Raw genomic sequence first — 15388 nt, 5'->3', positions numbered from 1 at the left:
GGACACAATTGAACAGACTCCTCATCCATAAATTGGAGGAGGTCACATGTCTTATTTTTCAATCCCATCCCAGGACCCTCCCATTTCTTAACAAAGATAATTACAATTTTCAGTCTTGGGTTTTGAACTCTTCAACATTTTTTCTTAATTTGATGGAGGGACTGGAGAAATTTGCGGACAAAATTAAAAGTGGGCAGGGCAGCTAATAAACCATCTTCAGTTAGAAACATGGAGTAGAGATAACAAAATGAAACTTAATAGATTCACACGCAAAGTTCTTCATACAAGAAACAGAAAGTAAGCTGAGAGTAAGCTGGGAGACACCAGGCTTGGCAATGGTAGCAGTGGAAAAGATCTTGAAATAATAATTGATTTCAAACTGAATATGGTGGTAATTGCAATAACAACAACAACAACAACAAAATGCAATCTTAGGTTGCATCAATAGAAATATACTCTCCAAATCATAGGTAGTAATGCAATAGGGTCAATATATTCTGTGTTGACAAGATTCCACTCGCATTACATTTTAGGAAGGATTTAAACAAACTGGAAGAAATTTGTTAAAAGTGAAAGGTAACAGCAACTAGAATGACCCAGGGATTAAAAACTCTTAAGTTTTACAAAGAGAGATGGAAGTAACTGGGAATGTTTAGAAGAGACAGCAGAGAGAGAAGTCTGTACTTACTCCAATACAGTATATATGGACTTCATACCTGTTTTTTCATAATTCCAAAATGTAAAAAAAAAAAATGGGATCAAGCTATCAGAAGATGCACTTCAGTTGAACGTCAGGGGCAAAAAGCAATGAAATCAGCTGCTCAAAGAGGTGGTGGGCTGCCCTTCATAGGAAGTGTTAGGTGGAGACTAGACACCCATCTGTCTGGGATACTGAAATTTGGAGTCCTGCATTGAGGAAAAAGTTGGATTTAATGGCTGAAGTTGTCCCTACTAGTTCTGTGATAAATCCTTCAAGGCATTTGCATGTTAATTCAAATGGTTTTCTTTTATGTTTTCTGGAGGCAAGGCCAGATCTTCACAAAATTTCATATCACTTTTTTCAGTAGAGCAACCTGTCAGGACTGGTGTGGTCTTTGCGGGAAGATTTGCAATTTTTGTTTGTTTGTTTGTTTGTTTATATATCATATTTCTTAATTTTACAAGTTAGGAAAGTTTATTTTCCTTCCAGTCAACTGTGTATGCTGATTATTTATCTACTTCACTTTTCCCACAATTTTGACTCTATTATATATATAATATAGCTCTTGCCCGTTTTTACGGACTACCAAAAATTCACAAGGGAGGTATCCCCCTTTGTCCCATTGTATCGTTCAGGGGCACCCCCATCTCGGGACTAGCCAAATGGCTTAGTACCTGTATCAACCATCTCGTAGATGGGAGCAGCACGATGGTCAGGTCTGCGGAAGAGTTTTTAGCTAGAATCAAGACTCTTAGAGTGGAGGATGACGAGACAATGGTATCGTTCGACGTCACCTCCCTCTTCACCTCCATTCCCCAGGACTTAGCCATCTCAGTCCTGAGAGAATGGTTGACGTGCATGGGAGGAGGGCACCACCAGGACTCCCTGCAGACAGAGGACCTCGTGAAATTTATAGAAATATGCTTCCAAACCCATTTTACATTTCAGGGCTCCATCTATGAACAGATCAAGGGTACTCCGATGGGCTCCCCCATCTCCAGTATTGTGGCTGAGGTGGTCCTCCAGCAACTTGAACATAAGGCTATGGTTTTATACCAACCCAAGTTTTGGGTGAGGTACGTGGACGACACGTTTGCTGTTGTCAAAAGGCAACATGTGGCTGCATTTATGGGAATATTGAATTCCATCTACTCTGATATAAAATTTACTGTGGAGGAGGAAAAACATAACACCCTTGCCTTCTTGGACGTATCTATCCATCGCCAATTGGATGGATCCTTACATACAAAAGTGTTCCGTAAGCCAACCCACACGGACAGGATCCTCCATTATCAGAGTAATCATCCAGTTTCCCATAAAATCAGCTGCATTAAAACGTTATTTAAGCGCGTTGACTCCCACTGCAGTACGGATGAGTATAAGACTGAGGAGAGGAGACACCTCTTTCGCATATGCCATTATAACGGTTATCCATTAAGATTCATCAGACGGCATAGCGTAACAACCCATCTCCGGGTTAACCAACATAGAGAAGAACCCCCCTTACAGAGAACACGCATCTCCCTCCCATATATTAACAATATCTCAGAGGCCACGGCCAGATTTCTGGCCCCCCATGGGATAGAGGTGGCTCACAAGCCAAATCAAACTTTACAGTCTAAAGTCATGCGCCCAAAGGACCCCCTACCCCCCATGGAGAAATCATCTGTTGTCTATAAGATCAATTGTAAGAATTGCCAAGGCAACTATGTAGGGGAAACAGTCAAACACCTGAAGACTCGTCTCCATGAACACCAGTTGGCTATAAAATGGGGCGAGCAGCGTTCACAACTTTGGATGCATATGGCACAGGAGGGCCATCAATTTGACTTTGTTAATACCTGTATCGTAGCTAGTGATGCCATGAAGGGAGGCCGGCTACTGAAAGAGGCCTGGTTCTCGAATGACAGCTCAATTAATCGTTGCATTGACTTGCATCCAGTGCAACAAGCGCTGCGGAAATGGGACACAAATCATCACTCATTACATCGCAAGCAATCATACCAACACCTGCGGCGTTATGGACAGGAACCCGCATCCCCCCGCCATCGGAAACGCTGTATATGGACGTAAATAACTATACCATCAACACCCCCTTGCCAGGTGACCGGCGCTGGATCGTGCAGCGAGAGAGTCTCCCACCCCAACATGTGGACGCTGGAATAGAGGCTATGGACTCCCCACGCACGGAGAAAGAAAGGGAGGGGGTGCCCGATATGGACGATCCATGCACCGCCCAACAACCCCATGTGAGCCTCACACCCCCCCCCCAGGAGGGAGGGAGCGATATTAATGGAGCCGGAACACCTAAAAGACTTAATGCTAAAATCTCGGAGTGTGTGGTTGCCCATAGCAATGAAGAGGAGCGTCCCATGTGGAGAGGGGAGAGAAATCATAGAATGACAACCCGCTCGATCAGCAAGGGGAGGAGTAATGAGAGCGGTTTGAGTGCCAAACAACGGGAGGGAATGTATGTAAGGGAGACTGAGGTGGGGAATAAAGACTTGATTGTTGAGGCATACCGTACCCGGATAGGAGCTGTTAACATGACAAAGGAGGAGAGAGATACACAATTGGGAAGGGATATTAACCCACAGTTAGTGGAGCCCTATCCCCATTGTAAAACACAAGAAAACATCAGATCAAGTCCTCCCCCCGACATGGCAGACGTTGGTATTATCGGAAAAGGAGGGGATGAAAGGTTACTAACGCCTCTAAAGACCAATAGTGGAGGGATAGGGAAGGGCATCCGAAGAAAAGAACATAACATTATAGACACATCTTGGCTTTCAGCTGGCCAATCAGAGCCAGTAACACGGTCTAAGAGCCGTGCGCAAACGTTACTTGAACCTACTTAAACCACCTTTACTGCAATGGCCTTTTAGCCCTGATGATGCTGGGGAGTTCCCCCAGCAAAAGCTTGGCAGCTTTTTAGTATTAATATATTTTTAGTAAAGTATTATTACTTCAACTCTCCCGGTGATCGTGTTTTATTCTTTTATTTATAATTATGCCCGGGAGTCGTATTTTTACCAATATTCTTGAAATATAAATATATGTTTAAAATAAGATGAGCACCAGGGTAGTTAAAACTATAAAAAGTTTAATTAAAAAATGCCAAGCTTTTGCCGTCACCTGCCGGCATCATCAGGGCTTAAAACATATATATGTATATATGTTTTTAAAACATATATATATATATATATATATATATATATATATATATATATATATATACACACACATTATAATCTTTCAGAATCCTTAATATTCTGTTTCATAATCTTTCACAACAAATGATTCTGCCAGTCCTACAAAGAGAAAAGATTGCTTAACCAAAACTGCCTGGTAACTGCCACAAGGAGGCGATGTTGCACTTTAAAGCTCCTCCCTCAACCTATCTTGTGTTTTCTATACATATTCCAGTACAGTATATATACCAATTGGGATCTTGCGCTCCCAGTTTGGATTTTTAGGTATCTACAATGATATTGCCCTCCTATGATAGATCATCACCAGGTTTAGGAAAACATCAAAGCCATAGAAATGCAAAAAAAAAAAAAAAATCTCCAGGGAAAAAATACTTGGATGGGAAAAAAATCAAATCAATCTAGGTACAGTCCATCCCAAATTTGCCACTATATTTGTGGTAACACATAGATAAAATTATTGACTGTTCTCAAAATGTAAGGTTAAGCCTGGTAAAGACTTGGATGGGAGGCTAGCAGGAAATCTATGCTTCACTTGGAAATTAAAGACAAAAATATGACAGATGTATGTCACTTCTAGACTGATGCCAAAGAATAACATGAGTTATTTTTTGCCATAACATGCCAAAGAGATCTAGAGATTTCCCCCCTCATCTTAATAGTAAAAGATGCAAAAAAAAAAAGCACATGGAAGCTTTTCCTACACCCAAAGAAGCCCAAAATAATATGATACATGAAACAACCAGAAAAAAAATATTTAAATCATCTGTATTGTCTTAAAAGCTTTAACAACCCACCTAAATAACTGTTCATTTGAAGATGTGTGGATTTTAACTCCCAGAATGTCTCCCACACGTCTTCAGGCTGCCAAGATTGAGAAACACTGCAACACTTCTCCTTTCTACATGAAAATTGAGGTATCCCTTCCTCTTTTTTTATCTCCCCCAACCTCGTTTCTTATTAGCAGGAGCTGAGACCGATTTGGGAACAGATTCGCTAAGAGTTGCATTTTGCTTAAGCAGGGGGAGTTGGACTAGAGCAGTGTTTCCCAAACTTGACAATTTTAAGGCATGTGGACTTCAACTCCCAGAATTCCACAGCCAGCGTTGCTGGCTGTGGAATTCTCGGAGTTGAAGTCCTCATGCCTTAAAATTGTCAAGTTTGGGAAACACTGGACTAGATAGAAAACCTCCAAGGGTCTCTTCCAACTCTGTTATTCTATTCTATTCTGTTTTGTTCTAAGTGCATCTACCAAGGGGTCAGCCGCTCTGTCTGGAAATCGCATCCATTCAATAGGATCACTGCCCAGTCTGATGGGCAACTTCATCAGCTTCCCAAGGCACTTAAGAGGACTTCTCTGGTAAAACAGGGCCCGGCTTTCCATGACATAGTAATAAAAGAGAGAAGAAAGTAATAAATAAAATAAAATAAAATAATAAAATAAAATAAAGTAAAGTAAAGTAAAGTAAAATAAAATAAAATAAAATAATAATAAAATAAAATAAAATAAATAAAAATAAAATAAAATATAAAATAAAATAAAATAATAATAAAATAAAATAATAATAAAATAAAATAAAATAATAAAATAAAATAAATAATAATAAAATAAAATAAAAAATAAAATAAAATAATAAAATAAAATAAAAATAAAATAAATAAAAGGAAGCACAGAGGGTTTGCTTGAGGAGGGTGATTGATGGCACAGAGGAAATAATACTTTCATCTGCTATACCAGGGCTTCCCAACCTGGGGTGCTCGCACCCCCCGGGAGTGTTAGACGATATTCCAGGGGGTGAGAAAGGTTGGGTTTTCAAAATTATGGGGTATATGCATAATGCGTTGCCATTATTTTGAACTTTTGTAAGGGGTACAAGAATATATCAGAAGCGTTCTAGGGGTGCTGGCAGTGGTGGGATTCAAATAAGTGAACAACCGGTTCTCTGTGCAGATGCCGCTTCTGGAAGTCCGTTCTGGGCCTGGACAACAAAAAATTAGCTACCAGTTCTGCCAAAGAGGTGCGAACCGACTGAATCCCACCACTGGGTGCAGGGTATAGAAAAGGTTGGGAGCCGCTATGCTATACTCATCTGTTTAGTTGACTGAGAATCAGCTTTCTTAATTTGGGACGTCTCACTAAGAGGTAAAGAAAGACCACACTATTATTACTTTAGGTTTTAAAAAAATGAAAAATATTGCAACGCAAAATTGCAACCTACAGCCTAATCTTTTCTCTAGTCCTATGCTGGTTCTCTAGACAGAAAATAAAAACAGTTCAGAGTAAGTTACAGAGACATACCGGGGGAAAAACCATCCTGGCAAGCTCTAAAATTACAATTTGTCTCCTGATAAACGAATCTTTCATGACCATCCATACTCATCATGTTCCACAGTTTTTGAGAAGACGTGCACTAAGGTAGTCTTTGACTTACAACCATTCATTTAGTGACTGTTCAAAGTTACAGTGGCACTGAAAAAAAGAGACTTATGACTGTTATTTCCACTTACGGCCTTTGCAGTATATCTATGATGGTTGCGGCGTCCGGGAATCATGTGATCCACCTTTTGCGACCATCTTACAGGCAAAGTCAATGGAGAAGCCAGATTCACTTAACACCTGGGTTACTAACAACTACAGTGATTCACTTAACAAATGTAGCAAAAAAGGTCGTAAAATGGGATAAAAGTTACTTAACGAATGTTTCACTTAGCAACAGAAATTTTGGGTTGAATTGTGGTTGTACGTTGAGGACTACCTGTACACTCGCCTACATTAATTTCATTCCTAGAGCCAGTTTGGTATATGGCTTAAGGCCCCAGGCCTAGAAACTAAGAGTTTTCTCTCAGTCCTAGGAGGCAGACAAGGGCAAACCATTTCTGAAAATCTTGCCAAATCTACTGAAGGGACTTGTCCAGACAGTCGCCAGGAGTCAAGACTTGAAGGAACTCAACCCCCAACCAAAATAAAAACCCCTAGCCCAGGGGTATGCAACCTTGGCTCTTTTATGACTCGTGGACTTCAACTCCCAGAATTCCTGAGCCAGCCATGCTGAGGGAAAAGGGAGAGGTTTCCAAACTGAGCCATGCTGGCTCAGGAATTCTGGGAGTTGAAGTCCACGAATCATAAAAGAGTCAAGGTTGCCTACCCCTGCCCTAGCCATCCCTAGTGCCAAGATACCTCAAATTCCAACATAATACATTTATCACATTACCACATTATCTGTCATTATTTGTTTTTCTCTAGATCTGTTCGCTTGAACTTATTTACTACGACTGTCTGCTGAGCTCTTATATCAGAAGCCAAACACCAGGACTTTCAGAGTAAACCATTCCCCAACAAAAGGGGCACCCGAGGGGTCCTTACGGTAAATCCAATTCCAACAGTTGCAGAGAAGGAGCCGGGGATGAATTTGCCTTGGTCAAACTGGACCAACAGTGATGTCTTCCCCACTCCGCTGTCTCCCACCAGGATGGTCTGCAGAAAATCAAACAGAAAACCAGATTAGCATTTTGGGAGGAATAATGATCCAAATCTATCAACCAAATGAAAACTGGCGATGTTCCACCTGCTATATTATGGCCATGAGCCAAATCATCTCTGCCTTACAGTTCGGCAGAGAAACACAGGCATGGGTTTGAAACAGAATAACAGAGTTGGAAGGGACCTTGGGGGTTTTCTAGTCCAGCCCCCTGCTCAAGCAGGAAACCCTACACCATTTCAGACAAATGGTTGTCCAATCTCTTCTTAAAAACCTCCACTGCTGGAGCACCTATAATTTCTGGAAGCAAGTCGTTCCACTGATTAGTTGTTCTAACTGTCAGGAAATTTCTCCTTATGTCTAAGCTGTCTTCATTTCTCAGTAGCTCCTGAACCTAAGGGCAGGGGTGTCCAACCTTGCCACCTTTAAGACTTATGGACTTCAACCCCCAGAATTCCTCAGCCAGCAGCCATGCTGGGCTCTCCCTCATATCTTGAAAGTTTTCAATTAAAGGTTTTTAGTCAAGTACAGATTAAAGCCAATGGATACCCAAGCACAGGCCAACAATAGAGTTCAATAAATGTTGAAGTTTAAATAAGAGATTAAAGATTAATACTTTAATATAATCCTGCAATTATACTAAGTATAAATTTTAAAAAATAACATTAAATATAGTAAGCAAAATAAGAAAATTATTTATTTATAACTAGGGAACAGGAAAAAAAATGCAGATTTTCAACCCTTTTGAATGCCTGTTGTAATTAAATGGTTCTATAAGGGGGGAAACGCAAATACGAAAATGTACTGAAAACTAAAGTTGAGTGTGGTAGTGAAAGACTTAAAGGTATGATAACTAGGGGGAAAACTCTGGCACTCCTCTTAAGCCCCTGATTCTGGGCTTAATTTGCCTAATGGTTAATATGGGGTTGCTTCTGGTCATCCATTCAGAATAACCCAGCTCTACCTATTTTCAAAATGAAGGTCAAAGGTCTAATGTCAGAAAAAGAGATACTCTGGAGCCAAAATGCTACAACTACTTCAGATATTGTTTTGTTTCGTTTGTTTTAAAGACTAACTGTTGATCTGTGGAAGACAATCTATAATTTATATGTTGGTGATGTTTTAGTTAGAAACAATCAAAATGATGCTACAGAGTTGCTGGTTTATTTGTTTTTTTTAATTCACCTGAAAATGTTTTCAGGTCAGGTGGCAGAAAGTGATTTGGTAAAACAAAACAAAAAAAACAAGAAAAAAAACCCAAATGCTCTGAAAGTTAGCAAAGCGAGTCATTTTGGTTGATCCTAATAAAGGTAATAACCAACGATAAATCTACTTTACTCAGCCACAGACCAGTGGAGTATAAATTATTGAAATATGTATCCATCTTTAAAGCAAGAAATGGCTGTTGGGCAGTAACAATTTGAATTCCAGCAACTGAAAAGTTTACAATGAATTAATTTATGAATGTACACTACGTTGGAAGATTATTGTGGGTTTTCCCCAATTGTACCCAGCAGCCTCCTAGTCAGTCCCTTTATCCAGATCAGAGCAAGAACACACGCCTCTCAGCTCAACTAGCAAAAATATCTTTGTTTATGAAACATCCATAAATATATGTGTTTTTTAAAATGGCAAAAGCAGGATAAAAGGCAGGCAAACACAAAGAGAGAAAAAAAAGGGAGAGAAGCTTGAACAATGGGCAAGAATTTACATTAGATGTTTATATCAAAAGGCCCAGAATATTCCAAAGCCAGTGGAAACAATGCAATGATTAATTAGCAGAGAAGGTCCCAAAGGAAGGAGTCTTTGATTAGTCCAGCTTTAATCTCTTTATGCATATACAGCAGCAGAACAGAGATGGAAAGTAGGACACCAAGTGACTCCTCCTCTTTTTTGCACCTTAAAGAGAATATTGTGATGGATGGGGATGATGAATCCAACACATTAGTGATTGTTCTCAATGGAGGGGGGGAGGTTCTCATAGACTTTTGGCAGCTCACAAAAGCATATGCCTTTTAATAAAATGTGCTAGTTGAAAATGTGCTATCAGACTTCTGACTTTTTGCTACCGTATACTAACGTGGCCCTTCTCTTACAACTCAAGCACAATGTGTGAAGGCCCTTCCCTGTCTCTATCTTGGCTCATTTGCCCTAGTCCAGGGGTCTTCAGACTTGGCCCTTTTTTGACTTGTGGACTTCAACTCCCAGAATTCCTCAGCCAATGTGCCTGGCTGAGGGATTCTGGGAGTTGAAGTCCACAAGTCATAAAAGGGCCAAGTCTGAAGACCCTGCCCTAGTCTCTTAGCTTGAAAGAGATGATACAATCACCAAAACTTTTCCTCCCTCCCTACCTGCATTTTTATTTTCCAGGATGTAAGATGGTAGTGGAGAAATGCTTAAAACGACAGACCTGATTCCACTTAATGCATAAATCTACTCCTTTTAAGTTCTCACTCTGAATGGTCCTTTTAGTCACTTCCTAGTTCTTCCTACGAAGCAGGACAGATTCAGGCTGTGTTAAAGGCAGCTTTCCCAACCAGATCCTCCTGAGATTGGTTGGATGGGATGATTTGAGTTCTCGCTCAACTCCGTTGAGGCATATGAGGTTGGGAACGGCATCCTTAGCAATCTGTTCATATTCTTATGTTCTTTTAAAAAGGGAACGGAGTGATAGGAACGTTTCTAGATATGATGGCCATTCATGCTCTTGGAGCACCTTAGGCATCCGCGTTGACATCCTTCAGCTACCTGACTTTACCTTGCAATGTTCATGTCTGAGACAGTGTGATTGACAAAGCTCCTAATTGTGCCATCTCTTTTCTATTCCATTTGGCAGGTCTTTGACCAAGATGGTAGATGACTCCCTGTGGGCTACCTGCTTAATCCCTTGAACTCATGGCATTTCCCAATACAGTTTTCTCAAGATGGCTTCTGTTACATCTTGTATTGAAGTGCTGCTGCAGAACTTAATCCGTTCTTCCTGACAAAGAAGGACTTCCCTCAGAACATTTCTTAATTTTGTCAATTTTGTATTTGTTCTATAAACTTTGTCAAGTTCTGCCTCTGTATGTTCTTCATCACATTCCTAAAAAAAGTGATAAAGGTTTAATTACCTTTCCCCTAATATCTTCACCAGAATCCTCTGTAATCACTCTGAGTCTCAAGCAGAATTCCTTGTTTCTCAACTCCGATAATGCCAGTTTATCTCAATCTCTTTCCATCTCTCCATTTTTAACTTCTGTCTTATTTTCCAAATTTTCCACTTTGCCATTTTGTCCAGTGACTTGTTTTACAGAAATTTCCACCTTCTTAACTTCTTCTTTTATCTCCTCTTTTAACTGTACAGGTCTTTCATCCATTCTGTCTTCAAAAGCTATCAGTTTTGTGGCTTTCTTGGTAGCTGCCATTCTAATACTCTAATCCAAAATGAATGTGTATCAATTACAAGAGGGAAGCTAAAAGGTAGGCTTTCCTTTTTTTTTCTTCAAGTGTAAATTGATTACATCCAATAGTGATTAAGAAAGTGAGGCTTTCATTAAAAATCCCGCCCAAAACACTAAACACATTGTAATATACTCCAATCCTTCTAATATCATAAATATTATTATCATTTTCATAAACTCCCCCAAAACACAAATTTATACATTACTTAAAACTTAAAAAAGGAAAAAAAAACAAGACACCTTTATACTCATTTAAATCTTATCAGATTCCATCCAAAGTAGACAGTTTATAGCAAATTCCACCCTCAAAAAACACTATAGGAAATTCCGTCCACCATAAACACAATAAATATTCAAATCTTCATCAGTAACAAGTTGCAACCACAAAAACCCCAGTCCTTATCAATCTCAATTGTCCATTTTCATTCTCCATTCATTATCATACTGATATTATTATTGTCAGCCTCGATTGTCCATTTTCGTCATAAAACTTAAAACAAATGCTTTAGGATCTGTCCTCAAAAGCTGCTCCAAATTTTCTGAGTCTCCCAACGACTCAGAAGCCAGTACATATGGGGATTCCTTAAGCTCCTTATTCTGTTGGTCTTTTTCTTTACAATTATACGTTGCACAGATTTTCCTCTGCCCCTTCCTCTCAACTTGTTGACGCCCCTCAGGCTGGAATTTCCCCTTTTTCATCTCAGATGACCCTTCCATCCTTGAAGATTGCTCCAAAGGATTTATGGGTCTTGCTTCTCCCACAGATTCAGCAATCACTAGGTGTGAAATTTCATTACTCTTCTTCAGTTGCTGCTTTTCTTTACAGTTTTGTGCTACACAAGTTGTCTCCTGCTCCTCAATCTGAACATGTTGAGATCTCTTAAACAGGGGTTGCCCAATTTTAGAGTCTTCAAACTGTGATTCTACATCCATTTCTTCCAAAGTCTTGAACTTAATAGATGGAGATGAACATACCCCCAATACTGAAGTATAAAAATCTTTTGCTTGAGAAACAGTATTAAGTCTGTAACATATTCCCAGGTAATTCACCACCATTCCAATCGGAACATCCCATCTAAACGAAATTCGTCTCATTTTAAGGGATTTTTAATGTTTAAAGTTTTAAGTAATGTTTAGATTTGTGTTTTTGATTGACTATAATTTGTTTGTTCTAATGTTTCAAGTTTTGATTGTTTAAATTTGTGTTTTGGAGGGACTATAACTCGTTTAACTAAATGTATTTAGATTTGCTTATGATTTATGCTGACTTTATATTGTAGTTATAGATGTTTAAAGAAAGCAGTGCTTAAAATTGTGTCTTGGAAGAAACTTATCTAGAAGGATGGATAATATTATAAGTAAGATTAGAAGATTTTTAGAGTATATTATAATGTGTTTATTATTATTTTCTAGAAATAATTCATTTAATTTAAGGTTCTTAGGATTGTTTAGGATTTATAGGTGTCTTAAGTTTTATATGTGTTTTAAGTTCTTTTTCTTTTTTTTCTTTTGAAACATTTTGGATAAGCCTGTAATCAACTCTGGGAGGTTCAGGGGAGGGTTAGGGAGGTTTGGGGAGTTGGGGGAGGGTATGGGTAGGTGGGCGGGTTTGGGGAGGGGATTTATTTTGTAAAATGTTAAAAATTCTTAATAAAAAAAAAAAAAAAAAGAAAGTGAGGCTTTCGTGAATTTTGTGCCCAGTTAAATTGTGTTACAGTTGTGAGTTTAACTGAAATCCATCAACCTCTAGCCTTTTGACTCATGAGGAACCTCAGTTCCTGCAGTCTCATCACGAGGAGTAGTTGTCTAGAGTGCTAGTAGTTGATCTCACAATATTTCCTTGTCAGGAGAGACCACACCAGCCAGAATTCACCATCTATCCCCCAATCTCTGCCACAATGCTATCCCCCTCCTTCTGGGATATCTAATCCACCAAAGAGCCTCACTCAGAAGCTGAATTCTCTTGAAGTTTTGAAGACCTAAGTTTTCATTATTTTCTAGTGAAGTTACAAGTAGTCCTTATTTAATACCCATTTGTTCAGCAACTGTCCAGAGCTACAATGGCACTGAACCAGAGGACCTACAACTGTTCCTTGTAGTTGTGTTCATCACAGCTTCCCCACATTCACATGATTGTGATTTTAGTGCTTAGCAACTAGCTCACAATTATGAAAGTAGCAATGTCTCAGAGTCATGTGATCAACATTTGCAACTTTCACTGTCAATTTCTGACAAGCAAAGTCAAAGGGAAAGCTGGCAGGAGGTTCCCAAATGGTGACCTTGTGCCTACAGGACACCGACTGTGTGGGATTTGCCTAATAATAGAAACTGGAATAGCAACAACTGCTGTTGTAAGTTGGTGTCACCCTGGTGTCAGGGTAATTAATGAAGTTGCACAATAGACTTTTCACAGCTAATTGATGTTTACAAATATGTTCTGCTAGATTTCTGCCTGTTTGTCCTGTATAGTGGTCATTGCATTTTATTTTGTAGATAACTCCTATTTTGTCTTATTTTATTTTTTTTATTAAAAAAAAGTTTTTATTTTTCATTTATCAATTACATAAACAAAAAAGAAAAAATTTCACATTTGACAAAATAAAATAAATACACATAGGTGTTGCTTGCCCCCCCAAAACTGCATCCGCCCTCTCTAACACTCTCCCTTACTTCCCTCCTCTTTCTCCCCTCCCCTCACCTCTCTCTCCCCTCCCCCTCTCCTCTCACCATCCTACTTCCTCCCTAACCTTTCTCCTCTACTCTCATCCCTCTTTGGATACAGTGCCGGGGAAATGCCCAAGCAACATCTCTCTCATAAGTTGTCCCATCTATTATCTTACTTTAATCCTATTGTCTAACCTACTTACCCACCCACCCCCAACCCCCCTCCCCCCACTCCCAAGAACACCCACCACCCCTAACCCCCCCTCCCCCCACTTCCCAGAGCTTGGCACAGGGTTTTCAAACATATTAAACAAAATCTACTTAACTTTAACTAATACAAACTGAATCTAACTAAACCTATCCAACTATACAAATAACAAAATCAATAACTTACTTTAACTCAGATACGAAACAAATTTAAACAACAAATTCAAACAAATTAAAAAATTTAAACCAAAAATTATTCATAATCAACTATAAAAATCAAATACAAAGCAAATTAAACAATTCCAAATTTAAACCAAAAATTATTCATAATCAAAACGATACTTTTAATCATATCTACTCTAATCATAATTTATCCATTAAATCCCATATTTATTCTTCATATAATTTATCCACCTTCTCCACACCGAGATGTATATTTCTTTTAAACAATATAAACTTGGCTCTTAACTCTTTCCCCCCCAGACCCAAGTAAATTTATTAATCATAAATTTAATCTTTTCTCCTAAATCAAAACCTATCAACTTCTTATACACTTTTAATATATCATAATATATCGTAATTATCTTTATACGTTTATTAAAAATTATAATAAATACTCCCAAATATTAAATCACTAAATTAAAACCTATCAAGTCTTCTCCCAAACAGAGATCATAATTTTAAACTTTTAAACTTTTTCCCCTAAATAACAAAGATTTAACAAAACTCTTTATAATTCCCCCCCCCCCCAAAAAGCTAGCTAGCCCGCTGATATTCCAACTTTTCCTTCTATTGTCTAGCGCGTAGAAAATGGCGGAGAACCTTCCTTTATTTTACTTCTGAAAGCTGCACGAGTCATACTCAATTTCTTTAATGAATCTTCTGTTAAGGAGGACTGCTGCAAAAGTTCAACCTGCATATCTTCTTCAATCGGCTGCTCTTCCAACTTTTCTTCTGATGTCTCAGCTGTGGGTAATGAAGAGCTTGCCTTTATTTTGCTTCTGAAAGCTAAACGAGTCATACTCAATTTCTTTAATGAATCTTCTGTCAAGAAAGATTGTTGCATAGGTTTAACCTGCATATCTTCTTCAATCTGTTGCTCTTCCAACTTTTCTTCTAATATCTCAGCTGTGGGTAATGAAGAGCCCGCCTTCAAAACAAAAGTGTAAAAATCTTTCGCTTTTGAAATTGTATCAAGTCAATAATGTATCCACTATTCCCACAGGTATTTCCCATCTGAACCAGACCTGTCGCCTCTTAAGCTCATCAGCCAGAAAAACAAAATGCTTTCTTATCTTTAAGAATTCTTGAAGGTAATTCTTTCAAAAGTATAACATCCTGAGCTGCAATTTGAAATCTCTGCTTATAAAAGGCTTGTAAAATTTTATTACGAAGTGATCTACTAGAAAAATAAATAACCACATCTCGTGGCAGATTCCTCTGCCTCGCAACCCTTGAATTAACCCTAAAAACTTTTTCCGTCTCTCTCAATATTTCTTCAGGCTCAGATTCCAAAATAAAAGCTATGTCCTTTACGACCACTTGTCTCAAATCCTCTTGAATGTTTTCCTGCATTCCCCTTATTCTTAAAGCAAACTCCATACTTCTGTATTGTAACATAGTAATTTCATCCTGAATTATTTCCACCTTATTTTCTGTTTTGTCAACTCGATCTTCCAATTTTTC

At 38.7% G+C, this 15388-nt stretch overlaps 1 protein-coding gene across 3 annotated transcripts in view; it reads right to left on the bottom strand.

Moving 5' to 3' along the window:
• Window positions 1-15388, bottom strand: part of RAB37 (RAB37, member RAS oncogene family) — a 92775-nt gene that overhangs the window by 44441 nt on the left and 32946 nt on the right. For 2 of the 3 annotated variants that reach the window (XM_039342867.1, XM_039342869.1), the window contains exon 2: window positions 7274-7384. In XM_039342867.1, the coding sequence (XP_039198801.1) occupies window positions 7274-7384 (111 nt within the window). Of the gene's footprint in view, window positions 1-7273; window positions 7385-14615; window positions 14655-15388 lie in introns of those variants that run through there. The other variant, XM_039342871.1, reaches the window with a different exon arrangement.

Source organism: Crotalus tigris, unplaced genomic scaffold, assembly GCF_016545835.1.
Source record: "Crotalus tigris isolate CLP2741 ecotype Arizona unplaced genomic scaffold, ASM1654583v1 scf7180000017814.3102382, whole genome shotgun sequence".
NCBI classification, from domain to species: domain Eukaryota; kingdom Metazoa; phylum Chordata; class Lepidosauria; order Squamata; family Viperidae; genus Crotalus; species Crotalus tigris.
Note: the sequence above shows the minus strand (reverse complement) of the source record. Positions and strands in the feature narration are given on the sequence as shown.